This window comes from Vipera berus, assembly GCF_964194415.1.
Source record: "Vipera berus genome assembly, chromosome: 4".
Classification (NCBI taxonomy): domain Eukaryota; kingdom Metazoa; phylum Chordata; class Lepidosauria; order Squamata; family Viperidae; genus Vipera; species Vipera berus.
The window spans coordinates 5322988-5350592 of NC_138206.1; the positions used below are offsets into that span (position 1 = coordinate 5322988).

The 27605-nt window shown below is 47.3% G+C and overlaps 2 protein-coding genes across 4 annotated transcripts in view; both read right to left on the minus strand.

The window, feature by feature from the left end:
• INTS4 (integrator complex subunit 4) overlaps positions 1 to 12721 on the minus strand; it is a 35690-nt gene extending 22969 nt beyond the window's left edge. The window contains 10 exon segments of the mRNA XM_081327658.1: positions 803 to 874; positions 2016 to 2117; positions 2119 to 2137; positions 2976 to 3064; positions 3596 to 3646; positions 5026 to 5211; positions 6291 to 6397; positions 9178 to 9295; positions 11241 to 11438; positions 12630 to 12721. Coding sequence (XP_081183784.1) covers positions 803 to 874; positions 2016 to 2117; positions 2119 to 2137; positions 2976 to 3064; positions 3596 to 3646; positions 5026 to 5211; positions 6291 to 6397; positions 9178 to 9295; positions 11241 to 11438; positions 12630 to 12686 — 999 coding nt within the window. The 5' untranslated portion in view covers positions 12687 to 12721.
• A 2888-nt stretch (positions 12722 to 15609) lies between these two features.
• Positions 15610 to 27255, minus strand: KCTD14 (potassium channel tetramerization domain containing 14). Of its 3 annotated transcripts, XM_081326289.1 has the most exons (3): positions 27031 to 27235; positions 20711 to 20782; positions 15610 to 17754 (listed from the first exon to the last, which is right to left on the minus strand). In XM_081326289.1, exons 2-3 carry the CDS (start codon positions 20732 to 20734, stop codon positions 17089 to 17091), a joined length of 690 nt encoding a protein of 229 aa, XP_081182415.1. In that variant the 5' UTR covers positions 20735 to 20782; positions 27031 to 27235; the 3' UTR covers positions 15610 to 17088. The 3 variants fall into 3 exon arrangements, with proteins under 3 accessions (XP_081182415.1, XP_081182414.1, XP_081182413.1); XM_081326288.1 differs by lacking the exon at positions 20711 to 20782 and having other exon boundaries at positions 27047 to 27255; XM_081326287.1 differs by lacking the exon at positions 20711 to 20782 and having other exon boundaries at positions 15610 to 17757; positions 27047 to 27234.
• Positions 27256 to 27605: the final 350 nt, after the last annotated feature.

The window sequence follows — 27605 nt, forward strand, 5'->3', positions numbered from 1 at the left end:
CAGATTGTTGGGGGCAATTAAGCTGACTTTGTAATAATGCCGCTTGGGGTGTGTGTGAAAGCCCTAATAAGCAGGCATATACATAGAATGAAGGCTACTGCTAAGCTTGTAAGCCGCCCTGAGTCTTCGGAGAAGGGTGGGATATAAATGGAATTAAAATAAAAAATAAAATAAAATAAAATCAGAAAGGATTCCAAAGAATCAATTGTGCAACCTCCAGACTCCCAAGCAGCTTTGTATTGATGTGGTTATTACTTGCAGAAACATGAGGGGGGAAAATCTTTATCTTTAATTGTCATTTAAATAAGAATTATATTAATTTAACGTTGGCGAAAGAGAATGTTATTGGAAGAACAGGAAATCATGTAAAGCTATCATACGAACTATAGAATTATGGAAATTAATTGTTATTGTTTTTTAAACGTTAACCCAGACAACACGATGTTTACCAAATATTAAAGGTAAAAGGTAAAGGTTCCCCCACACACGTGTGCTAGTCGTTTCCAACTCTAGGGGCCGGTGCTCATCTCCGTTTCAAAGCCGAAGAGCCAGCGCTTGTCCGAGGACAATCTCCGTGGTCATGTGGCCGGCATGACTAGACGCCAAAGGCGCACAGAACGCTGTTACCTTCCCACCATAGTGGTCCCTATTTTTCTACTTGCATTTTTACGTGCTTTCGGTGTATGTTAAAAATCAGTAAAACATATTTTTTTTAAAAGAAAAATTGTGCAACCTCCAGACTCCCAGGGGTTTGGAAATACAGGTATAAGCTCCAGCCGCAAAGCAGAGCCGAATGCCTTACCCTCAAATCTGACATCAGCTTCTTGTCCAAGGTCTGTTCTAAAAAATGAGAACTGACTTGCTGCATAGAGCCCTGGAAAACAGGTGTGGGAAAAGAGCGTTCGTCAGAACGTCATTTTAATCCCAGTGAACGTTAAGACAATTATTTAACTCGCATCTGGTATGTGGGTAGAGAGTGTCAAGTCATTTCGAACTGGATGATGCTAAGATCACGACAAACGTGTCCTTTTAAAAAAGAGATCTCCAAATTGGGAAACTTTCCGATTTATGGACTTCCAACTCCCAGAATTCCCCAGGAATTCTGGGAGTTGGAAGTCCATAAATCGGAAAGGAATCTGGGAGTTGAAGTGCTATTCCACGTTCTATGTTAAGTCTTGAAGTTGCCAAATTCGGAAAGAGCCTTTTTTTTTTTTTTTTAGAACAGGGGTCTTCAAACTTGGCCCTTTTATGACTTGTGGACTTCAACTCCCAGCGTGCCTGGCTGAGGAATTCTGGGAGCTGAAGTCCGCAAGTCATAAAAGGGCCAAGTTTTGAAGACCCCCTGCTTTAGAATAACCCAGTCTCTTATTTCACAGATGTTCCAAAAAAACGGCCTGATCAGGATGTTGCAGTATGCCCAACACCGTTTTTTCACCCTATATAAATAAAAAAGACTCAACAATGGAGCCTTTTTTTTACTTGCTCCCAGGCTTCCCTTCACTCCTTTGAGCTTCAGGATGGGACTTTCTGCAGCTCAGCACGAAGGCAAATGGACCACGAGGAGAGAGAACAATGAAGCATCTTGGATTTCATGGACCCGCTGGCACAGACATGTCAAACACAAGGCCCGGGGCCGGATTCGGCCCGCGAAGTGGTTTCATGAGGCCCGCGAAGCCATCCTGGAAACAGTGAGGGAACGGCCCCCACTGCCTTGGCCCTGGCCCAGAGACCCTCCTTCTGCCAGAGACCCACTCCTGCCCAGGCCCCCATAGGCACCCTTGATGCCAACGATGGAGAGCTGGCCACGGCCACCCAGTAGGCCATATGCACTCTAGCCACGCCCACCTAGTAGGCCATACGCACTCTGCCACGCCCAGCCAGTAGGCCACGCCCACCCGGCCCCCTGAGGGCAACCGCAATGCTGATGCGGCCCTCAGTGAAATTGAGTTTGACACCCCTGCGCTGGCAGGTGAGTTATGATCACCTTGACAACCGAAAAGAAGGAGAGTCCTTACCAACAGCTTAGCAGCCTGGACTCTCACCACCCAGGAGCCATCGCTGACCATGTGGCAGATCTTCCCAAACGCATCGTCGACCAGCCGGATTTCTTCATTGGAAAGATGGGATGGGGACAATGCTAGAGAGAGAGAAAGAAAAGAGAGAGAGAAGGCGAGACAAAGAGAGAGAGAGAGAGAGAGAGCAAAAAAAGAGAGACAGAGAGCAAGAGAGACAGAGCGAGAAAGAGAAGAGAGCAAGAGACAGAGACACAGAGTGAGAAAGAGAGAAAGAGACAGAGACCAAGAAAGAGAGAGCGAGAGCGAGAAAGAGAGAGACAGAGAGAGAGAGAGAAAGCAAGAGAAAGCGAGCGACAGAGAAAGACAGAGAGAAATGATATTACAGGTATTCCGACCGTTTTTTTACATTTACAACCGTTGCAGCATCCCAACAGTCATGGGATCAAAATTTGAACAATTGGTTCATATTTATTATGGTCGCGGCATCCCAGAGGGTCGCGTGATCCCCTTTTGCGACCTTCTGATAAGCGAAGTCAATGGGGGAAGCTGGATTCACTTAACAACCGTGTGACTCACTTAACAACTGCAGTGATTCACTTAATAACTCTGGCCAAAAAAAAGTTGCAAAATGGGGCAAAACGTATTTAACGTGTGTCTCACTTAGCGGCAGAAATTTTTGGCTCAGCTGTGGTCGTGGGTCAAGGACTACCTGTCTTTGCTTAATAACCACCCCCAAAAGATCCTAAAACTGGGTAACACCCCCTGACCTTCTTTATTAGTTTTAGCTTTTTTAGGCTCTATTAGGATCGTAACCTTGAGGGCTATCTGTGCGCCAGAGTTTCGCAGCAACTTTTAAGATGTCTGGACTTCAAATCCCAGAATTCCCTTCCCAACCTAGCTTCTCCCAATCCTGCTTACATGCTCTCCTTCCTTTGGAACTACCTAACACTTTGCACGTACCTTTCTGCGTAAAGCTGGCTCAGGACCCAGGTGAGCTGCACCGCTACACTGCGGACCTGTTCATAATCATCCATTAAGAGTTTGCAAGCCTGAAATGAAAGATTCCCAGGAGGGTATTAGCAGCCAGCCATTTCGCCGTTACAGGAAGTCCTCAACTTACAACAGTTAGTTTAGTGGCCCTTTGAAGTTGCAACATCACTGGGAATAGTGACTTATGACCAATTTTCACACATGACCATTGCAGCATCCCCAGCTGGCTTTCATGGCTAAGGAGAGACTATAACTCACCATCTCCTGGTGACTGGTCCAAAGTCACCCAGCTGGCTTTCATGTCTAAGCAGGACTATAACTCACTGTCTCCTGGTGACTGGCCCAAAGTCAACCAGCTGGTTTTCATGGCTAAGGCGGGACTAGAACTCACTGTCTCCTAGTGATTGGCTCAAAGTCACCCAGCTGGCTTTCATGTCTAAGCAGGAGTACAACTCACCATCTCCCACTTTGTAATCTGATGCCTTAACCACTAGACCAAAACCTAACCAAAGCAGACCCCCTTAATATTTCTCTTGGATTCATCAAATATTAGAGCCCTTTGCTAAACTGGTATAGCATGTAATCATTACCTGGTTATAAATGGCTTGCTGCAACTTTAATCCCCTCTCGTGAAGCTGCAACTATAGGAAACAAAACAAAACACCAGACTGTTGTTATAGCAATTCAAAGAACATAAGGTTTTTGCAAATCAACATGAAAATGTGTTTAAATACATGTTTGCATGTATTTTGTGCAACAACTACAGCTAATCAATAGATGGCAGTGTTTATAAGTTTGCATCTATGGTGTGTGTGTGTGTGTGTGTGTGTGTGTGTATACACATATACATACATACACACAAACACACACACACACACACACACTCTATGTCTTTTTTGTTCTGAGTAAAGTTTCCCCGACTCCTTTTGCAGTTAAGGAGAAAAACCCATGGTGACTGTACACTTTGTTCTGAATACAGATTTTCTAACAAAATGTTACAGGATTTTGGCTACATTTCCATAGCCCATTACTGCAAAGGTCAACTCCAGTACAGATCATCCTCAAGATGACTGGTCGCTTAACGACCGTTCAGTTATGATGGACCCACCTTGGGGGTAGCTACAACCTAGTTCTGAAGTTTCAACAGTGAGGAACCCTCCACAATCGGGGAACCAAACTACAGGCAACATGGCCATGATTACAGACGTTTGCAGGACCCCACAATCGCATGACCACATTTTACAGTGAATTTGCTGAAAATGAGCACTTCTGGTTTTTCAGCAGAACCGCATCCGTAGTGAAGAACTGGTTCACTGAACAACCAAACGATTTGCTTAACAACTGTGGTGTTCACTTTAGGACCGCCACATTCATGCAAAAATCAGGCCAGACCCAATTGACAATAGTCACCATATGTGACCATAATGGGCAGGTTCCATTATAGTCGTATGTTGAGGACTAGCTGTAGCAGTGGCGAAGCAGATTTAGGAGGCTCAGAGCCTAACAGTGGCTAACGCAGGAATGGAGAACCTTGGCTCTTTTATGACTTGAGGACTTCAACTCCCAGAATTCCTCAGCCAACATGGGGGAACTATGGCCCCTCTATGACTTGTGGACTAATTCCTGAGCCAGCATGGGGGAACTATGGCCCCTTCATAACTTGTGGACTTCAACTCCCAGAATTCCTTAGCCAGCCACGTTGGCTCAGGAATTCTGGGATTTGAAGTCCTCAAGTCATAAAAGAGCCAAGGTTCCCTAGCCCTGGCTAACCTCCACTTGTACATCTATACCAGGGATCTCCAAAACTTGTCAACTTTCAGACTTGTGGACTTCAACTCCCAGAATTCCACAGCCAGCTGGGGAATTCTAGGAGTTGAAGTCCACAGGTCTGAAAGTTGACACGTTTGGAGACCCCTGATCTAGACCAAGGATTTTTTCCACCCGAGAATTGCCAGAGTTAAGCCCTGCTACCTTCTCCTAAGCTCCATAATTAACCACTGTTTTTCTCAGGGACACCTACCATAGCCTTGATAGCTGCAGTCCTAACGCGTGGATCCTGGTCGCTGAAGTGATCCCCGATGATTTTCTGCACGTCTTTGGGAGACTGGCGTTCCACTTCCTTCGAGGCAGCTTTCTCCACTGTCCCCAGACAGCCAATCAGGAGCAGGCATTTGTTCCTTACACCGTGGGAGGAATCTGTCAGATGCTACAGAGCAAAAAGAGAAAAGTAGATTTCCCCATGATTTTTCTGCTTTCTGGATGTCAGGAGGGACCACGTTAGCCTTATAAAGGATTATTATCCATCGTGTCCAGAAGAAATGTTGAAAAACATTGATCTTTATCAGGGGTGTCCATATTTGGCAACTTTAAGGCTTGTGAACTTCAACTCCCAAAATTCCCCAGCCAGCATGGCTGGCTAAGGAATTCTGGGGGTTGAGGTCTACATGAGGTCCATATAATGCCTTGGTTAAGGCCACTCTTGGAATACGGCATCCAGTTTTGGTCCCCACAATGTAAAAAAGATGTTGAGACTCTAGAAAGAGTGCAGAGAAGAGCAACAAAGATGATTGGGGGATTGGAGGCCAAAACATATCAGGAACGGTTGCTGGAATTGGGTATGTGTAGTTTAATGAAGAGAAGGGTGAGGGGTGACATGATAGCAGTGTTCCAATCTCTCAGGGGCTGCCACAAAGAAGAGGGAGTCAAGCTATTCTCCAAAGCGCCTGAAGGCAGGACAAGAAGCAACAGATGGAAACTAATCAAGGAGAGAAGCAACCTAGAACTAAGGAGAAACTTTGTGACAGTTGGAACAACTAACCAGTGGAACAACCTCCCTCCAGAAGCTGTGAATGCTCCAACACTGGAAGTTTTTAAGAAGAGACTGGACAGCCATTTGTCTGAAATGGTATAGGTTTCCTGCCTGAGCAGGGGCTTGGACTAGATGACCTCCAAGGTCCCTTCCAATTTTATTATTATTATTACTATTACTACTATTGTTGTTTGTTTGTTGTTGTTGTTATAACTATGTCTTAAGAGTTGCCAAGACTGGATACCATCAAATAACTGAAAGATCTATAGCAGGGGTCTTCAAATTTGGCCTTTTTATGACTTGTGGACTTCAACTCCCAGAATTCCCCACCCAGTATGCCTGGCTGAGGAATTCTGGGAGTTGAAGTCCACAAGTCATAAAAGGCCCAAGTTTGAAGACCGCCTGATCTATACAGTCAAATAACTTAAAAAAACTCTTAAGCTGAGTTTTTTCGCTAGCTGACCCTCTTGAATTACCTTGCATGCTACGTCTGTAAGACGCCCTCGTATGGCTGGATTTTCCTGAAGTTTATTCCCAATCACCAGCAAAGTATCCAAAAGCTGAGCCAGAACTTGGTGAGACTCTGGAAAACAAACCAAAAGCCACCTCTACTCACAAGAAGACACAGCGCAACAACCATGCTATAGAACAGGGGTCTTCAAACTTGGCCCTTTTATGACTTGTGGACTTCAACTCCCAGAATTCCTCAGCCAGCATGGGGGAACTATGGCCCCTTCTTGACTTGTGGACTTCAACTCCCAGAATTCATCAGCCAGCATGGGGGAACTATGGCCCCTTCATGACTTGTGGACTTCAACTCCCAGAATTCCTCAGCCAGCATGCCTGGCTGAGGAATTCTGAGAGTTGAAGTCCACAAGTCATAAAAGGGCCGAGTTTGAAGACTCCTGCTATAGAAAAAAGACAAGCTACTTATGTAAACAGGGAGCAAACTCCAACCCCACTAGCCCTGATTATGTTACCTAGTTGGGTAATTAAATGTTAGAAAGCAAAGCACCACAACTCAGAGAGCACCAAGGATTCTTAAGAGGGTTGCCCAAGGATCGTAACAATAATAGAATAACAGAACAGAAGTCTTTATTGGACAAGTGTGGTTTGGCCAAGTGCGGTTTGACACAACAAGGAATTTGTCTCCGGCGCAGAAGCTCTCAGTGCAGAGACAAGCAACAAGGGATAAATCATGATCACAATCAACATAAAAATACACTTATCATCAATAAATCATAAGATACAACAACTTAGATAGTAAATAAGCAAACAACATAAATCATAGTAGGATACTAAATTCAACAATATAAATCGTAAGATACACACCACAAAGTTATAGTCCTAAGTAGATTAGGAGAAAGGTAATAGGAAAGTTGAGAATAATAGCAATACAGCCTTACTAAGTAGTTTGACAAGAGTTGCAGGAATTTGTTTAGCAGAGTGAGGGCATGGGGGGGAAAACTGTCCTTGTGTCTAGTTTTAGTACCATATTCTACAAACACACAGAAATACACACAGTTTCATTCATTCATTCATTCATTCATTCATTCATTCATTCATTCATTCATTCATTCACAAGAGGAAAAGAACACAATCTGGGATAGGACATGGCAGGTATTCCCGCAACAAACCATGGCAGGATTATTTTTAAATGGTGATTATTTTTAAACAACCCACAGTGGCCTGATTTTAAGTAACACCTCACAAAGAGCAGAGAGCAGTCAAGCTTCTCATACAGACAGTCCTCAATTTACAACCATTCAATTTAGTGTCCCATTTGAAATTACACTGAAAAAAGGGACTTTTTAAGAAGAGGGCTTTTTTTTAAAAGAGGTTTTTCAAGAAGACAGTGATTAATATTTATATGTAGCTTATAATGTAAGGGTGTAAGTCTAGACATGTTATACAGTATGTTTAAATGTGTGTTAGGTATGTGTACACTTTGAGTAAGCAACTAAATTTCATTTTTAATGTGTGCCATTGTGCCCACAGTAAAAATGACTATAAAGGTTATCTATCCATCCATCCATCCATCCTCTCACTCATCTGTCATCTATCATCTATGTATCTATCAATCAATCTATCTATCTATCATCTATCTATCTATGTATATCTCATCTCTATGTATCTATATATATCATCTATCTATCATCTATCATCTCTCTCTCTCTCTCTCTATGTATATCTCATCTCTATGTATCTATATATATCAATATCATCTATCAACTATCTATCATCTATCTATCTCTCTATCTCTATCTCTATCTCTCTATCTATGTATATCTCATCTCTATGTATCGAAATCAATATCATCTATCTATCATCTATCTATCTCTCTATCTCTCTATCTATGTATATCTCATCTCTATCTATCTATCTATATCAATATCATCTATCTATCATCTATCTATCTATCTATCTATCTATCTATCTATCTATCTATCTATCTATCTATCTATCTATCTATCTAACGAAAAGATTGGACAACCGCTTGTCTGAAATGGAATGGGGTTTCCTGCTTGAGGAGAGGTTGGACTAGAAGACCTCCAAGGTCCCTTCCAACTGTTATTCTGATCTATGACCGTTTTCCACATGTAGGACCACTGCAGCATCCCCATGGTCGCATTATCAAAATTCAGCGGCATCTGACATGTATTTGCACTGTTCTGGGATCCTGTGATTACAGTTTGTAATCTTCCCAGCCAGCTTCCCGCAAGCAAAGTCAATAGGGAAAGCCAAATTTGCTTCCCATTTGCACCATTCACTTAACAATTATAGTAACTCGCTTTATGGCAAAGAAGGTCCCAAAATGGGACACAACTCACTGAACAACTGCCTTGCTCAGCAACAGAAATTTTGGATTCAATTGTGGCCATAAGTTGAGGACCACCTGTTACTTCATTAGTGCCACATTCTACAAACATAAGAGACATACCCGTATAGTCTGTCTGTCTGTCTCTTTTTCTTTCCCTCTCTTTCTTTCCTTCCTGCCTTCCCTTTTCCTTCTTTCCTTCCTTCGTCCCTCCCCTCCTTTCCTTCCTTTCCTCCTTTCCTTCTTTCCCTCTCTCCCTCCCTTCCTCTTTCCTTTTCCTTTCCTTCCTCCCTCCCTTTCCTTCCTTCCTTCCTCTTCCTTCCTTCCTCTTTCTTTTTCTTTCTTTCTTTCTTTCTTTCTTTCTTTCTTTCTCTTTCTTTCTTTCTTTCTTTCTTTCTTTCTTTCTTTCTTTCTTTCTTTCTTTCTTTCTTTCTTAAAACATACCTGGCCACCCAACTCTCAAGGCAACTCCAGGAAGCTCATCGCCTCGCATGCTTTACATATCATGAAACAATTCTTTAGTTGGTGGGGAAAAAATCACTTACTTTCAGTCTGGAGGGTGTTAATGACATCGTCCAGAATGCAGTCGGGAGAAAACCCAGGAGTTCTTGATAACAAACCCAGCAAGGAAGCAATTTTCAGCCTCACAGAAGGATCGGTTTCCTACGTGATAAAGAGAAGGCTGTCAAAACATCATGTCGTCTGCAACCTTCCTAGCCGGCTCTGTTGCATGATAAACCATGTGTGCAATTCACTCAACAACCACATAATTCACTTAACAACCGTGCCAAAAAAAAAGGTCCATAAAATCGGGTACGGTCCCACGATGCCTCGCTTATCGATTGCACAGCTTGATGACAAATTTTCCAGATATTTATTTTATTTTGCTAAATTTAGTTGCTGCCTATCTTGCCATGGGCTTTATTCTTGGCTACTTACAATAATAAAAAGGAAGAAAATAAAAGGAGTGTAAACAAAAATAAGGGGACGCGGTGGCTCAATGGGTTAGGACACTGAGCTTGTCGATCAGATGGTCGGCAGTTTGGCGGGTCGAATCCCGAGTGCCGCGTAACAGAGTAAGCACCTGTTACTCGTCCCAGCTTCTGCCAACCTAGCAGTTCGAAAGCACGTAAAAATGCAAGTAGAAAAATAGGGACCGCTACGGTGGGAAGGTAACAGCGTTCCGTGTGCCTTTGGTGTCTAGTCATGCCGGCCACATGACCACAGAGACGTCCTCGGACAAGCGCCGGCTCCTCGACTTTGAAACGGAGATGAGCACCGGCCCCTAGAGTCGGAAACGACTAGCACGCATGTGCGGGGGAACCTTTACCTACCTTTACCTTAAACAAAAATAAGCTAACAGAAAAATAAACAATAACAAAGGAACACAATGAGAATAGTACAGGTGATCCTTGACTTACAACCGATTGTTCAGTGACTGTTCGAAGTTACGGCACTGAAAAAAGTGACTTATGACCGTTTTTCACACATACGACCCGTCGCTGCATCCACATAGTCACGTGGTCAAAATTCAGATGCTTGGCAACTTGGTTCGTATTTATGACCGTTGCAGTGCCCTGGGGGGGGTGTCACGTGGTCCCCTTTTTCAGCCTCCTGACAAGCAAAGTTAACGGGAAAGCCAGATACGTTTAACAACTACTTTGCTAACATAGCTGCAGTGAGTCTCTTAACAACTGCGCCAACAAAGGTCGTAAAATGAGGCAAAATTCACTGAACAATGGTCTCACTTACCAAGAGAAACCTGGGGCTCCGTTGTGGTGATAAGTCGAGGACTACCTGTCCATCAATATGATAAGCAAAAGGATGGATGAATGGATAGCAGAGAGCAAATGGGGGGCGGGGGGGGGGACGGCAGGTAGAATGTGCCATCAATCCCAGTTTCCACTATGGTCATAAGTCAAAGACTACCTGTAAATCTCAAACGTGGTTTCAGAATAGAATAGAGCTGGGAGGGAGGTCTTCTAGTCCATCCCCCTACTCAAGCAGGAGAAACTACACCATCTCAGACAAGTGACTGTCTAGTCTCTTCTTAAAAATCTCTAGTGATGGAGAGCCCACGATTTCTGGGGGTAAGCTGTTCCACTGGTTGAATGTCCTCACTGTCGGGAAGTTTCTCCTTAATTCCAGGTTGATTCTCTCCTTGATCAGTTTCCAACCGTTGTTTCTCATCCTTCCCTCTGGTGCTTTGGAGAATAACATGACCCCCTCTTCTTTGTGGCAGCCCCTCAGATACTGGAAGACTGCTATCATGTCTCCCCTATTTCTTCTATTCTTTAGACTAGCCAAACCCAAATTCCTGCAGCTGTTCTTGGTATGTTTTAGCCTCCAGGCCTTGGATCATCTTAGTTACTCTTCTCTGAATTTTTTTTCCAAACTCTCAACCTCTTTTTTGTGATATGGTGACCAAAGTTGGCTGCAGTATTCCAGGTGTGACCTTACTGGGGCTTTATAAAGCGGTACTAATACCTCGAGTGATCTTGATTCTATGCCTCTGTTTATACAACCCAGGATTGTATTAGCTTTTTTGGCTGCTGCTGCACACAGCTGGCTCATAGTCAAGTTTCTCCCCCCCACAGAATTGTCCTACCTTGTAATAATGTTCCAGCAAGATTCGCACGACGCCTTCCACGCTTTCAGCTTCTACAGGTTTTCGAGCAAACTGCAGGAGATACTGCAACGCATCGGCAGGCGATGTGGCCTTGCAAAGATCTACATGAAGGGCGGCGGATTTGCTGGGCTTGGTTAGCCGGAGTTTTTTAGCCGAAATTTCTTCATGCAGCTGTGGCTGAAACATTAAGGTATTGTTTACACTCCGGTCCAATTTTTTTCTTCTGTTTATAATGGAGTCCTTTAGATCTTTTTATTTTATTATTATACTACCATAACAACTCTCAGCATTACAGTTAGTCCTCAACTTACAACAGTTCACTTAGTAACCATTCAAAGTTACAACGGCACTGGAAAGTGACTTTTGACCATTTTCCACATTTACGACCGTTGCAGCCTCCCAAGGGTCACAGGATTAAAATTCAGATGCATGGCAACTGACTCATATTTACGACGGTTGCAGTGTCCCGGGGTTACGTGATCCCTTTTTGCAAGCTTCTGACAAGCAAAGTCAAGGGGGAAGCCAGATTCAGTGTGTTACTAGTTTAACAACTGTGGTGATTCACTTAACTGTGGCAAGAAAGGTGATAAAAATCGGGCAAAACTCACTTAACAAATGTCTCACTTAGCAACAGAAATTTTCGAGGACTGCCTGTGTGGATGTTGCGTTATTGCCTCAACACGCGTTTAAACCAGTGTTTCTCATCTTCAAAAATATGACCCAATCCTCAGTGCTTCTCTGACCTGGGTTGTTTTCTTGCTACCCAAAACTAGGTAACGTTAGTGAAATATATATATATATATATATATATATATATATATATATATATATATATATATATATATATATATATATATATATATATATATATATATATATATATATATATATATATATATATATATATATATATATATATATATATATATATATATATATATATATATATATATATATGTATAAGAAAGCGTATGAAAACAAATATTTTAAAAATTACATGAAAAATATGTATGGGAGACTATCCAAGAGAAATACGGAATAAAAAAGTATATGAAAATATATAAAAGAAGTGTACAGATGCTATAATTTTCCCCCCAAGCATCACACGTCGTGTTCACACGGTCCTACTAACTCGGCTCAAGTGTAACGTGAGAACCCGCCCATTTCCTTGGGACGCGGAGTGCCTGAAGCATACAAGGCGCCGCCTGCTTCGATAACCCGGGTTCAACGTGTCGTGTGAAGCCAGCTAGACAAGCAGGCGTTCCACCCCAACCCACCCCGGACCGCCCCCCTCGCCCCGCAGGTTGGTTTCCATAAACTCCCTCCGACCCCGGCCCCTCCTTCCCTCCTGGAGACCCTCGCGGCTACCTGGACCACCACTTTACTGAATTCCTCGTAGACCCGCTTCTTCAGGTGAGCCGCCATGCTGGAGGCCTGGCGAGCCCGTCGAGCTTCGCCTTCCGGCTACTGAGGAGCCTCCTCGGCCGCCGTAGCCGCTCTGCCCGTCCCGCTCGCTCGTTCGCTCTCCTTCGCTCCCTCCCATCCTCGCTGGAAAGGCGGGGACGCTCCTCGTCTTGGAACTTTCATCAGCCGTGACTTCAGGTTGTCAAAGGGCAGCTTTCTGAGTCTTCCATTTGCGGGGTCGGAGTGGCGGAAGTCAATGGAAGTAGTGCAGATGTGACTTCTCGAGAAGGATGGCTTTCGCTGGTGTAGATCCAGGGAGAATGGAAATACATAACATATAACATATAACATAACATTAGAATAGAATAGAATAGAATAGAATAGAATAGAATAGAATAGAATAGAATAGAATAGAATAGAATAGAATAGAATAGAATAGAATAGAATAGAATAGAATAGAATAGAATAGAATAGGAGCTGGAAGGGACCTTGGAGGTCTTCTAGTCCAGCCCCATGCTCAAGCAGGAGAGCCTATACCAGGGGTCTTCAAACCTGTCCCTTTTATGACTTGTGGACTTCAACTCCCAGAATTCCTCAGCCATGCACGCTGAATCACGGGAAATGAGCTTCCTATAATTTATTTATTTATTTATTTATTTATTATATTTTTATACCGCCCTTCTCCCGAAGGACTCAGGGCGGCGTACAGGGCAATAAATACAAAAACAGGATACAAAAGTTAAAAGCGATTAAATAAATGCCCAAGGTTAAAACAATAATTAAGACGTATTAAAACCCCAACCCTAACCCATCAGACCAGGTCAGACTGCTCAAATAGATACGTTTTTAGATCGTGCCGGAAGGAGCGAAGGTCGGGGGCCATCCGGAGCTCAACCGGCAAGCGGTTCCATAGGTTTGGCGCGCCCACAGAGAACGCCCTCCCCCTGGGGGCCACCAATCGACACTCTCTGATCGGAGGCACCCTGAGGAGGCCCTCTCTGTGGGAGCGCACTGGACGGAGGGAAGTTGATGCCGGCCGCAGGTGTTGCCGTAGGTAATCCGGACCCATGCCATGTAGGGCTTTGTAAGTCATTACTAACACCTTGAATCTCACCCGGAGGGCAACCGGCAGCCAATGCAGCTCGCGGAGCAAAGGTGTAACATGGGAGTATCGGGAAACCCCCAGCATAACTTGCGCAGCCGCATTCTGCACCAGTTGGAGCCTCCGAGTGGACTTCAAGGGCAGCCCCATGTAGAGAGCATTACAGTAGTCTAGACGAGAAGTCACGAGCGCATGAGTGACTGTACGCAAGGCATCCCGGTCTAGATAGGGTCGCAACTGGCGCACCAGGCGAACCTGGGCAAAGGCCCCCCCTAGTCACAGCTCCAATATGCTCTTCTAAGGAGAGCTGTGAATCTAGAAGGACCCCCAAGTTGCGCGCCCTATCTATAATCTTCTTGGCTGTCCTTACCACTCTCTGCGTGGACCTTCCATCCGAGGCTCTGCTACCACCAAACCAGACAGCTTTGCAGTTTGTTATGTGATGTACAATGCTCTCCATTGTGCCTCTGTAAAAAGTGGCCAGGACAGAAGAAGAAAGAGGTGCTCTCCTCACCCGATGCAGGAAATGCAGATGTTGGTTTGAAACTTCACTAAGGATGACGTCAGGAGAGACCAAGTCAGATTATGAAATCTTTTCTCCCTTAAGTTTCTTTTCACACCTAGTGGAATCAAATGCAGGGCCCCAAAAACCAATAATTAAAAGGCTCACTGCAATAATTATTTATTCAGTGAGCACTGAAGGAATTCCTTCCGGAATAACTACTACTAGCATGGCTCAGCTTGGAAACCTCACTCTTTCCCCTCAGTGTGGCTGGCTCAGGATTTCTGGGAGTTGAAGTCCACGAGTCATAAAAAAGAGCCAAGATTGCCTACCTCTGCAATAGGCTTTTGAAAGCCAATAGAGGAAGGTTTTGTTTTGTTTTTTGCACAAAAAAAAAGGTGCCGGAATGCCGTTCTGAGCATTCTATGAGAAAAAAAGCCCTGACTACTAGAACAAACTGCCTCGTTGCTTTTTGCCCCGTGCTCATCTCATCCACCCAAGAAAGTTATCCGTCCATGATGTGAAAGAAGCTTTTTCTTTTAACCGGCATTGTTGCAGGGATGCTGATCAGGGCTGAGAAACAGTTGATTCATTCAAGGAAGGACTAACCCTAACCCATTTGGTCTAATGGTTAGGACACCAGGCCAGAAAGTAGAAGATGGTGAGTTCTACTCCCACTTTAGGCATGAAAGCCAGCTGGGTCACTTTGGGCTGGTCTCTCTCTCTCCCTCCCTCTTCCTCCCTCTCTCCCTCCCTCCCTCTCCCTCCCTCTCTCTCCTTCCCTCTCTCCCTCCCTCCCTCTCTCTCCCTCCCTCCCCCTCCCTCTCCCTCTCCCTCCCTCCCTTTCTCTCCCTCCCTCTGTCTGTCTCTCTCCCTCTCTCTCTCTCCCTTCCTCTGTCTCTCTCTTCCTCTCTCTCTCTCCCTCCCTCCCTCTCTCTCTCTCCCTCCCTCCGTCTCTCTCTCTCCGTCTCTCTCTCCATCTCTCTCTCCCTTCCTCTCTCTCTCTGTCTCCCTCCCTCCCTCCGCCTCTCTCTCTCTCTCTCTCTCTCTCTCTCTCTCTCTCTCTCTCTCTCTCTCTCTCTCTCTCTCTCTCTGGGATAAATTGGGGAAAGAAAGTGTGTTGGATACGTTTACTGCCTGGAGTTATTTGTAAAAACAAAGAAAGAAAGAAAGAAATGAATGAATAGGTCTCTGACTTTTGGTTCAGCACCTTAACTCAAGTGTTTCTCAACCTCAGCAAAGCAAATTCAAGGAAAGCAAAAGCTAACTCAGTGTAAACAAAACCAACAAAAAACAACAAGTGATGCCAGCAAATACAGTAAAAGGAAATAAATCTGATGCATGTGATTTATTCAAACACTCCTAAAGAACAAGGATACAATTGTTGTCACGAGTTAAAATCCATACAAAGAGAGCAGCAGTCTTTCAAAAGTAGTCCTTGATTTACAGCCATTTCTTTAGTTACAACGGAACTGAAAACAGAGACTTCTATGATCATTTTTCACACTTACGACCATTGCAGCATCCCCGTGGTCACAATGATCCGAATTCAGATACTCGGCAACTGACTCGTATTTATGACAGTCGCGGTGTCCCGAGAACTACATAACCACCCTTTGTGGCCGTCTGACAAGCAAAGTCAACAGGGAAAGCCTGATTTGCTTAATGACTGCATGTTTCACTTAACAACTGCAAGGATTCATTTAACAACTGTGGTAAAAAGGTCATAAAATGAGGCACAACTCACAAAACAACTGCTTTGCTTAGCATTGGAAATTTTGGGCTAAATTGTGGTTGTAAATTGAGGACTACCTATATACCAGTGTCTCTCAAGCTGTGCAAGTTTAAGTTGTCTGGATGTGAATGCCAGAATTCTGGGAGTTAAAGTCCACACATCCCAAAGATGCTTTTTTCAGGAGGAAACTGGACTTTCTCGTTTTTCTTTGAGTAGGTGTGCAAATGGGTGTAGAGCCTTCTTGGGACTGCTTTCAGCACACTCATTTTCACTAGTCAGGTCACCCTGAGGACACAGGTAAACCTCCAAGTGGCCTCAACGGCTCTCTAAAAAAAGGCAAATGACCAGCTGTCTGCAAGGAGTATAAATCCTTCCATTCCCCATCATCCAGTCAGAACCTGAAGAAGCTTCTTGGGATGAGAAGCGAAACGTCTTCCAAGAAAAACAAGAAAGTCCAGTTACCACCTGAAAAAAGCACTTTTGGGCCAACCATGACCTGGAGGACGGAGAATCTCCATAGACAAAGTCCACACATCTTAAACTTGCCAAGGTTGAGAAAACCTGCGTTGTAGGATAAATCCACCTCAACTGCACCTCTTTGGAATGAATTTTCACTTTGGAGTGAATTTTCAGTGAGGAAGTCAAGCCCACTGGAGATTCTTAAGAAGAGATTAGACAGCCACTTGTCGGAAGTGGTATTGGCCAGGGGTCTTCAAACCTGGCCCTTTTATGGCTTGTGGACTTCAACTCCCAGAATCCCTCAGCCACCAAAACCCAATTGTTCCCCAAAGGTCTTAAACTCCAGATGTGGAGCAACATTTAGAGGTCCTAAGACTGCATACACTCAGCAAGCATCTGGAATGATCCTCTGCCTTACGTAGCCCAGTGCTAGGAAAGCTACCCAACACCCCAGGGGTCTTCAACCTTGGCCCTTTTATGACTTGTGGACTTCAACTCCCAGAATTCCTCAGCAAGGCATGCCTAGCTGAGGAATTCTGGGAGTTGAAGTCCACAAGTCATAAAAGGGCCAAGGTTGAAGACCCCGCAAGAGCCCTTCTTGATCTTACGGGTTGTGAGCTTTGGGCTACCACCAATGGAACAAAAACCTGTAGAAGAACTCATTGGCTTTGAAGCGAAAGCCTTTTTCTGGAACGTAACTCTGGACAGAGGTCTTATAACCTTTGGCTTCTATATCCATCTTGATGCAGTCCAGGAGATCCAGAATGTTTGGGGCCGCTTTCCATGGGCCGAACTGGACCACCGATTTCTTGGAGGTATCTAAAATGCTGAGGGCATCACTACACCTTGCCACGTCTTCCAAAGTCTTCATCACGCAGAGGATCACGCTGGATTGTCGGGAGGCCACAGCTTCTGCCCGGGCGATTCGGATCATCAATTCGATGTTTTCGGAATAGTTGGGCACCCGAGCAACAAACTGCTTCCTGGCCACCAGCTCACCAAAGATTTCAGGGGATTCTTCCAGTTGTTTGATCAAAGGCTTGAGGTCATAGTAGACGGCTTCCTTGTAAACCTCCTCAACGTTTTGCAAGGGGACGCAGTCACCACGCAGATACTCCAGGATGTATTTAAAGTAAGTTCCTGGCCGGTCTATGAAGACTCGGCCCACTGAATCTATTTGGGGCTTGGCCTTGCCAAACATTTCAGCCAGTTTGGATCCTGGGTGCTTCTTCAAAGTGTTCAGCGTGGTGGTGAAGATCTCTCCACCAACGTTTAACTCAATGATCTGGCACTGCTGACGAGAAAAGGAAGGGAAAAATATGCCATAGCTCAGTTTTGAGAAGGGAAAGAGCAGGGACAGCCTCAAAGATTGAATTAAAATAGCATTTCAACCAAGAATACATTGTTTTAAAGCAGTTTTCTTTAGTTCTTCTAGGACAGGGTTCTTCAAATTTGGCCCTTTTATGACTGGTGGACTTCAACTCCCAGAATTCCTCAGCCAGCATGGGGGAACTATGGCTCCTTCATGACTGGTGGACTTCAACTCCCAGAATTCCTGAGCCAGCATGGGGGAACTATGGCCCCTTCATGACTTTTGGACTTCAACTCCCAGAATTCCTCAGCCAGCATGGGGGAACTATGGCCCCTTCATGACTTGCGGACTTCAGCTCCCAGAATTCCTCAGCCAGCATGGGGGAACTATGGCCCCTTCATGACTGGTGGACTTCAACTCCCAGAATTCCTCAGCCAGCATGGGGGAACTATGGCCCCTTCATTTCTTGTGGACCAGCTCCCAGAATTCCTCAGCCAGGCACGCTGGCTGAGGAATTCTGAGAGTTGAAGTCCACAAGTCATAAAAGGGCCAAGTTTGAAGAACCCTATTCTAGGAACACAATACCTCCCATGAGATTGGCCTGCCCTACTTCCGCTGGTTTTCTCCAGCCCCACCACCCAAGGAAGTTTGGCTAGCAGGGTCCAAGAGAAGATCCTTCTCTGGTATGGTGCTCGCCTTCTGGGACATCTTACCTCCTCAGGTGAGATCTACCTCAACCCTTCTGGCCTTCCAGAAGAGCTTTAGAATCTAGCTGGAGGTTAAAACATATAAAGAACGATTGCAGGAATTGGTTATGGACGGTGTAATGAAAAGGAGGAGGGTGATGAGATAGCAGTCTTCCAATATTTGAGAGGCTGCCACAAAGAAGAGGGGGGTCCACCTATGCTCCAAGGCACCTGAAGACAGAACAAGAAGCAATGGGTATGTGGGAAGTCAGCCCCCCCCAGAGAAGGAAATATTAAAAGGGCAGAAAAATATATTTCCTCAAAGGATCTTAAAGAGGCAGAAAAGCTTGCCCAGTTTTCCTTAATAGCCCCAAGTCTCCCTCCCCCAAGCAGAAACCAGCTCTGTAGAAATGCAGATGTGATAACCCATTCAGGAAGGTTGGAGGCCTCTAGCTAGAAGCTTAGGAAGACAAAGAGATCTAAAATCTACATAGCCCACCCAAACTCTAAGACAGGACATAATAGGATTAACCCACAGATGCCAATGGGACACAGGTCAAAATACATGACACAGGAAATGCAAAGCCTCAAAGAGGAACACGAAACAACCTCAAGAGCCCCAGAGGGTATAAAAACCCACTCCCCACATGTGCTCACTCTCTTTTCTTCCAGAGCCATCTTTCTGTCTGGCTCTCCTCTTCAATAAACTGCAACCTTCTTTCTAAGGCAGTCGCCATGTTGTTGATTCCCAGCTTGGACTGAACCATGATGAAAACTTTTCCTTCAACAGGTGGAAACTAGTCAAGGAAAGAACCAATCTAGAGTTTGCTAGCTGGGGGATTCTGGGAGTTGAAATTCATCCATCTTGAACTGGCCACGGTTGACAGAATAGGAATAGTTAGATCATGTAGCAATCCCTACCTGCGCCCAGCTATTTTCAAAATGCTAAGGTCAGGCCTAGTTAACACTTGGAAAGGACACCACCAGGCAATCCCCAGAATGTGGACTTCGATGGGGAAGTCATTAAAGCTTCCCAGAAAAAAGACAAGTGACCCACTTCCATATTTTTGCTCTGAGAACTTCAAGAGAAACATAGCAACACATGATAGCACTTTCCTAATAAGGAGGTGAGATGGATTACCCTTGAGTGGGAACACCACAATTTGGTTGTGGCGATACCTATAAGAGAAACTCAGGCTAGCCCAGGGGTCTTCAAACGTGGCCCTTTTATGACTTGTGGACTTCAACTCCCACAATTCCTCAGCCAGGCATGCTGGCTGGGGAATTCTGGGAGTTGAAGTCCACAAGTCATAAAAGGGCCACGTTTGAAGACCCCTGGGCTAGTAGAACACCTACTCAAAGTCCATTAAGTGTAAGTTTGGCCTTACACTTCTGACTAAGCCACCATTGCTGGTTGACTTCCTATGGGACACTATGTCATCACTAGCTTAACGCTTCTTTGTCAAATAAGACACAATTTACTGGATTGCCGTGACATGCTTATCCACCTATAGTTCAGAAACCACAGCGGCTGGACACACACAACGTGCAAAGACATTTTTCAGTCCTTGATTCATGGAATAGGGCCCGACATTTCACACACACCGAGAAGCTATAATGGAGTTAGTTTGCTTCTTTGGGGCTTATTGTGAATTATACCACTAACCTTGCTTTTATAATATCCTGGTTTAGGATGCTGCTATACACGCTTATGCAGACCGTTGCATATAGATCGTATCAGTTTCTTCGCCTACTCTCCTTTTCATGAGTTTGCCTGGTTTTGACTTAGGCATATACAGAATCTAGGTCTGTCTTGTAAACCACAATTTATGGCTTGATGTAGTGTTTGTTAACTTCAGCAACTTTAAGATGGGTGGGCTTAACAGAATAACAAGAGTTGGAAGGGACCTTGGAGGTCTTCTATCCAACTACTATTCAAGCAAGAAACCCTGTAACTATTCAGACAAATGGTTGTCCAGTCTCTTCTTAAAAACTTCCAGTGTTGGAGCGTTCACAACTTCTGGAGGCAGGTTGTTCCACTGGTTAATTGTCCTCACTGTCAGAAAATTTCTCCTTAGTTCCAGGATGCTTCTCTCCTTGATTAGTTTCCATCCGTTGCTTCTTGACCTGCCTTCAGAAGGTGCTTTGGAGAATAGCTTGACTCCCTCTTCTTTGGGGCAGACCCTGAGATACTGGAACACTGCTATCATGTTCCCCCCTCATCCTTCTTTTCATTAAACCAGACATACCCAATTCCTGCAACCGTTCTTCATGTGTTTTAGCCCCCAGCCTCTGCATCCTCTCTGTTCTGAACCAGCCCTCTTCTCGCAACCCCTATTCAAAAAGAAGAGTCTGGAAAGCGTCCAAGGCTAAAAGGCTTCTGCCAAGATTTAATTACGCAGTTAACAAAAAACACAAGAGCTTGTCTTCTCAAGCGGAAAAGTTGCTTTCAGCAACCAGCCCCTCCCCAAACACTCCTTTTATAGAGAGCTCAGGGCGTGGTCTCCCTGTGCCTCCTCCCGAGGAGTCCCATAGCCTTTCTTTGTTTGTCCCTGCTCGACTGCCTCCTGCGTCGGGTGTCCTTGAACAGGGCCAGCTGTGGGTCATCATCCTCCGCACTCTCGGGCTCACACAGCTGAGAAGAGGTCCCCGGCTGAGGACTCTGCAAAGCCTCCAAATCATCAGCAGCCGGTTCGTTTCCCTCCTCCCCCACATCTGAGTCCTCCGATACATCGGAGCCGGCTGTCGGACCCACAGGCTGGCCCTGAGTCACAACACTATCCCGCACCGCAGGGCCCTTCCCCCGGGTCTGCCGATCCGGATGCGGTCGGGATGGGAACTGTTCGTGAAACGCAGTCACCAACGCAGGGGCATGAACGGCGGTCGCGTCTTCCCATGTGAAGTCCTCCGGCCCGTACCCTTTCCACTCGATCAGGTACTGGAAGCGACCTTTCAGCCAGCGGGAATCCCTGATGCTGGCGACCTCGTACTCGGGGGTGCTGTCGCCATCACGAGGTCCTGATGGGGGAGGTTCCGCTTGGCGAAGTGGACAAGCCGGTTGTTCGGGGACCAACAAGGACCGATGGAAGACGGGGTGCACGCGCAGGGAACGTGGCAGAGTTAAACGATAGGCGACCGGATTGATGACGGCCTCGACTGGGAACGGTCCAAGGTAACGGTGGTCCAGCTTCCTCGCCGGCCGAGTGGATGGTAGGTTCCTGGTGGACAGCCAGACCCGATCCCCCACCGATAGTGGAGGCGTATCCCTTCTCGACCGATCGGCGAACCTCTTGTAGTCGGCCTTGGCCTTCTCCAGCTGCCGTCGCACCAACCGATGGATCGCCTGTAACTCCGCCATGAATTCGTTCGCTGCCGGCTCCGGTGAGTCCACGGGAGAAAGGGGGAAAAACCGGGGGTGATAACCCACATTGGCCAAGAACGGTGTCATCTGCGTGGAGGTGTGCTGCGAGTTGTTAAAGGCAAACTCGGCTATGGCCAAATAGTCCACCCAATTGTCCTGCTGCAGGTTAACGTAGCAGCGCAGATACTGCTCTAAGATGCCGATGACCTTCTCGGTACCCCCGTCGGTCTGAGGATGATGCGCGGACGAGAGGCAAACCTTAATGTCCAACGCCCGCATCAACTCCTGCCAGAAGCGGGCTGTAAACTGGGCCCCCCTATCGGAGACGACTCTATCGGGAAGGCCGTGCAGCCGGAACACCTGTTGGATGAACATGCGACTAGTGGCGCGAGCTGACGGTAAGCCGCGACAGGGGATGAAGTGCGCCATCTTGGTCAACATGTCCACCACCACAAACACTGTCGTGAAGCCGGAGGATGGGGGTAGATCCGTCAGAAAGTCCATGGACACAGCCCCCCAGGGTCTCTTGGGCGTTGGCAAAGGCTGCAGTAAACCAGGCGGGGCCCCTGTCGCTGACTTGGCCTGCCTGCATGGGACGCAGGAGGTGACATAAGACTGGACATCGTGTCGGACTCGGGGCCACCAGAATGTACGGGAGACCAGGTTCAGAGTCTTGAACAGGCCAAAATGCCCCGCAGCCGGGTTATCATGACATTGGCTGAGGACGAGTCCCCTGAGTGGCCCTCCTGGAACATAGAGCCGGTCACGATAATACAGGAGTCCATCCGTGACCGACCAAGGCGAATCTGGCCCCACCTCTTCCTTCCGCTGAGCCACCCACGCCTCCTGCTGCTGCGCCTCCCGGATCCGAGCCCGTATGTCCACCGGCTCCCGCACCGCAGCAAAAGACTCGACGGGGATCACGGTCCTGGGCGGAAGCTTGTCTTCCACTCGGGTGTACTCGGGCTTCCTGGACAGAGCATCCGCTCTCTGGTTGTGCCCGCTTGGTATGTACCGCACCCGGAAGTCAAACCTCGCAAAGAAGAGGGACCACCGGATCTGGCGTTGGTTCAAATTCCGAGCGGTCTGCAGGCTTTCCAGATTCTTGTGGTCCGTCCGGACCTCGATTTGATGCCGCGCCCCCTCCAGATGATGCCTCCAAGCCTCGAACGCCGCCTTGATGGCCAGCAGCTCCTTCTCCCAGATGGTATAGTTGCGCTCCGAGGGATTCAATTTCCGTGAGTGATACGCGCAAGGGAAAAGGGTACCGTTGGGCGTCGCTGCCTGGAGTAACACGGCCCCAATGGCAATGTCGGAGGCGTCCGCCTCCACGATAAACGGCCGTTGCGGGTCAGGATGCTTCAAGATGGGCTCCTTCATGAAGGCGTCCTTCAAAGCTTGGAACGCCTGTTGTTCGGGGGCGTTCCACTGGAACCGAGTCTTCTTCTGCAGGAGCCGGGTGAGGGGGGCTGTCAAGGCAGCAAAGCCAGGGATGAATGTCCGATAGTAGTTGGCAAATCCAAGAAGTCGCTGAATATCCTTCACGCGACGCGGGGGTTGCCAACTCTGCAACGACTCAACTTTACTCGGTTCCATGGCGATGCCCTCAGGAGAAATGCGGTGACCCAAGAAATCAATGGTCACCTGGTAGAACTGGCACTTCTCCAACTTGGCAAACAGCCGATGTTTCCGGAGGCGCTGCAGGACCTGACGGAGATGCTGATGATGCGCTTCACGCGACGGGGAGTAAATCAGGATGTCATCCAGGTAAATCACAACAAACTGGTCCAACAGATCCCGAAAGATGTCATTCATAAAATGCTGAAACACAGCGGGGGCGTTGGTCAGGCCAAACGGCATCACCGTGTACTCGAAATGTCCATAGCGAGTACCAAACGCCGTCTTCCACTCATCACCCGGCCGAACCCTGACGAGGTTGTAAGCTCCACGCAGGTCCAGTTTCGTGAAGATCTTAGCCTCCCGGAGTCGGTCCAAGAGCTCGGGGATGAGGGGCAGCGGGTAGCGGTTACGCACCGTGATAGCGTTGAGTTTCCGGTAGTCACAGCAAAGCCGTAACTCGCCCGACTTCTTTTTGACGAAGAGCACGGGCGCAGACACTGGCGAGGACGAGGGCCGGATGAAACCACGAGCCAAGTTCTTTGTCAGGAAGTCCCGCAATGCAGCCAACTCGGGCTCCGACATGGAGTACAAACGCCCCACTGGGAGAGGCGCATCAGGGACTAGGTCAATGGAGCAGTCGTAGGGCCTGTGCGGGGGTAATTGGTCCGCCTCTGACTCGCTGAACACGTCAGCAAAGTCGGACAGTTCGGGAGGCAAGGAAACCCCTGGGGAACCCTCCACCTGGCCGGCACAGATATGGCGGGTGTGGTCCACGCACTGCAAACTTGGGAAGGTGACCAAGTTCTGAGACCAATAGATCTGTGGATCATGCGCCCGGAGCCACGCCAGTCCCAAGACCACGGGGAAGTGCAGATCCGAAGTGACGTAGAAATGAATGGCCTCCACATGGGTACTGATGGCCATACACACGGGTTGCGTGGCGGCCGTGATAGGCCCGGACAGGAGCACTCGACCATCGATGGTCTCCACAAGCATGGGCGGATCCACTGGACACTGGGGAACAGCCCATTTGGCCACAAAGGCCGAATCCATAAAGTTAATGGTAGCCCCAGAGTCAATTAAGGCATGGACCGGAATCCCCTCTGGCTTGCCAGGAAGGATCAGTCGTGCCTCCAAAATCAAATGCCGTGGAGGTTCACAGGCACCGTCGGAACGGCGTCGCTCGGCGTGATCGTTGTGGGTCGCCCGATCTTTCACACCGTCTAGATCGGGCTCGGGCCGTTTCCCGATAGCAAAGCAGGGGACTTTCTCGGGGCAGGCTTGGTCACTGACGCCCGCTGACGCTTCTTCGGGCAAGAAGCAGCCAAATGTCCAGGGTCCCCACAGTAAAAACACAACCCCTCCGATCGTCGTCTGTCCATTTCCGTCACCGATAGACGGGACCTGGCGGCACCCAGCTCCATTGGCTCCTCCCTCTGGACTGGGGGCTCACGCACAACAGGGGCGGCAGGGGTCTGTGGGGTGGCACGGCGACTCTTACGCTGCTGCAGCCGGGCATCGATCCGCAGACAAAGATGGATCAGCCCATTCAGATCTGAGGGAATGTCCACGCGGGCCAGCTCATCCAACATCTCCTCTGACAAGCCATCCTGAAAGGCATCCACGAGCGCAGCCTCATTCCAGGCGGAATCCTGGCTAAGCAGCCGGAAATCGCTGATATAGGCCTGTAGAGGGCGCTGACCCTGCCTCAAAGCTTTCAGGCGTCGGGTGGCAGTCTGCGCCTTAATCGGGTCCTCGTACATGAGGCGCATATGGTCACAAAACCCCCCAAAGTTATCCAACAAAGGGCTAGGCTGTGCCAACAGAGGCGTGCCCCAACGAGCTGCATCTCCCGATAGAAGGCTCAACACGAATCCCACCTTATCTCGGTCAGTGGGGAAATCAGCTGCTCTCACGCTGATATAAAGCTGGCATTGTCCCAGGAAGGCAGGAAACAGTTCTGGTTTACCAGCAAATTTATCCGGCATAGCTATCTGACATTTCCTCCTGGGTGGGGGGGCAGCATGTACCTGAGCCTGCAGTTGTGCCACCTGAGTGGCCAGCAAGGTGAGTTGCTGGTTGAGCTGGGCATTCTCGGCAAGAAGCTGCTCCATCGTAGTAATAAGGGGTGGGTGGCTGAAAGCAAACTGTTCTGAACCAGCCCTCTTCTCGCAACCCCTATTCAAAAAGAAGAGTCTGGAAAGCGTCCAAGGCTAAAAGGCTTCTGCCAAGATTTAATTACGCAGTTAACAAAAAACACAAGAGCTTGTCTTCTCAAGCGGAAAAGTTGCTTTCAGCAACCAGCCCCTCCCCAAACACTCCTTTTATAGAGAGCTCAGGGCGTGGTCTCCCTGTGCCTCCTCCCGAGGAGTCCCATAGCCTTTCTTTGTTTGTCCCTGCTCGACTGCCTCCTGCGTCGGGCGTCCTTGAACAGGGCCAGCTGTGGGTCATCATCCTCCGCACTCTCGGGCTCACACAGCTGAGAAGAGGTCCCCGGCTGAGGACTCTGCAAAGCCTCCAAATCATCATCAGCCGGTTCGTTTCCCTCCTCCCCCACATCTGAGTCCTCCGATACATCGGAGCCGGCTGTCGGACCCACAGGCTGGCCCTGAGTCACAACACTCTCTCTTGCTCTTCTCTGCATTCTTTCCAGAGTCTCCTTGACATTTTTATTAGTTTATCAAAATATAAAATACAAAGAGAAGTTCAAAAAAGTAATAGAAAATTAGGAGGAGGGGGAAGGAAAAAAAACATGGTGTAAAGAGGGACAAGGAAAGAAAAAGACACCCACTTCAACTCTCTCTAGCACAGTAGAAGGTAACATTATCACCTCAATTAATTTTAATTTTACACAACAGTGCATACTAGCCATTTCTATAGCAACAAACTCTTCCCAGTAAACATCATTTTTAGATCGTGGCGACCAAAACTGGATGCGGGATTCCCAGTGTGGTCTCACCGAGGCGTTGTAAAGTGGTATTATTAACATTTTATAACGTCCCGGCTGGGGAATTCCGGGATTTGAAGTCCACCCATCTTCAAGTTGCTGCGGTGGACAAATCCTTTTTTTTTAAATTTTAATTCCATTTATATCCCGCCCTTCTCCAAAGACTCAGGGCGGCTTACAAGCTTAGCAGTAGCCTTCATTCTATGTATATGCCTGCTTATTAGGGCTTTCACACACACACCCCAAGCGGCATTATTACAAAGTCAGCTTAATTGCCCCCCAACAATCTGGGTCCTCATTTTACCTACCTGGGAAGGATGGAAGGCTGAGTCAACCTTGAGCCTGGCGGGACTCGAACCTGCACTAATTGCAGGCAGCTGGTGTTACTTAAGGCGGCATTAGCCCACTGCTCCACCAAGGCTCTTTTCTTAGTGGTGTTGCGTGCTCTCGATCCACCGACTGCATAATGCGCAGACCGAACAAAGGCTCCCTTGAAGCAAAGTTGCAGGTTCCACAGACCCACAAAACTCTTCTGCGCTTCTCCAACAGAGCAACATATCGCCTGCCTGCCACCTGCTTCTCAACGCCGGCAAAACTGCCAGAGAGGGGATTAAACTCATTGCCTTCCGCCTTTTGCTTACTTCCCCTCATGCTTACCATTGGTGAGTTGGCCAAACTTTGTTTTCCAAGGATCTTAGGCTCTGGAGAATTAGTCATATTTTTTTTCCCTCCTCCAGCACTGGCGATCCAGAGGTCTAATAAGCAGTTAAGCAGCTGGTGAGTTATTGTTGAGAACGGATTAGCTAACCGGTCTTGCTTTCTGTAGCGCACCGATGTCCGTTCACGCCCCGTTTCACACTAGACGCTCCACCCAGGTGAAAACAGCGTAACCGAGCACCTGTAGGCGGACGTTTTGCCTTCAGGACACCTGCAGAGGTGGCGCTGCCCCCTGAAGTAGGAGGAGATTTTCCTGGCCTGCGTTTTCCAAATTCCTGCCTCTGGGCAGACACGTCAAAGATGACTAAATAGCCAGCCATCCCAATCATATCTTCCTCATCTCTTTCTCCTGCCTTCGGCAAACAGTCTCGGCAAACAGGCATCGCCTTCAGCTCTTGTCAGTTCTCCGCTGATTCTGAATTCTTCTGTCTGGCTGACGATAGCCAATCTTATCGATAGCCAATCTTATCGCCTGAATTTGAACAGCTCAGTCCTGAAT

Excerpts from the sequence above, each read along its gene's own strand:
- KCTD14 (XM_081326287.1), bottom strand. The coding sequence starts at position 27,106 with ATGACTAATTCTCCAGAGCCTAAGATCCTTGGAAAACAAAGTTTGGCC. Across the intron at positions 17,758-27,046 it reads GTTTGGCCAACTCACCAATG|CAGTGCCAGATCATTGAGTT; the intron begins GTAAGCATGAGG and ends TTTTCTCGTCAG.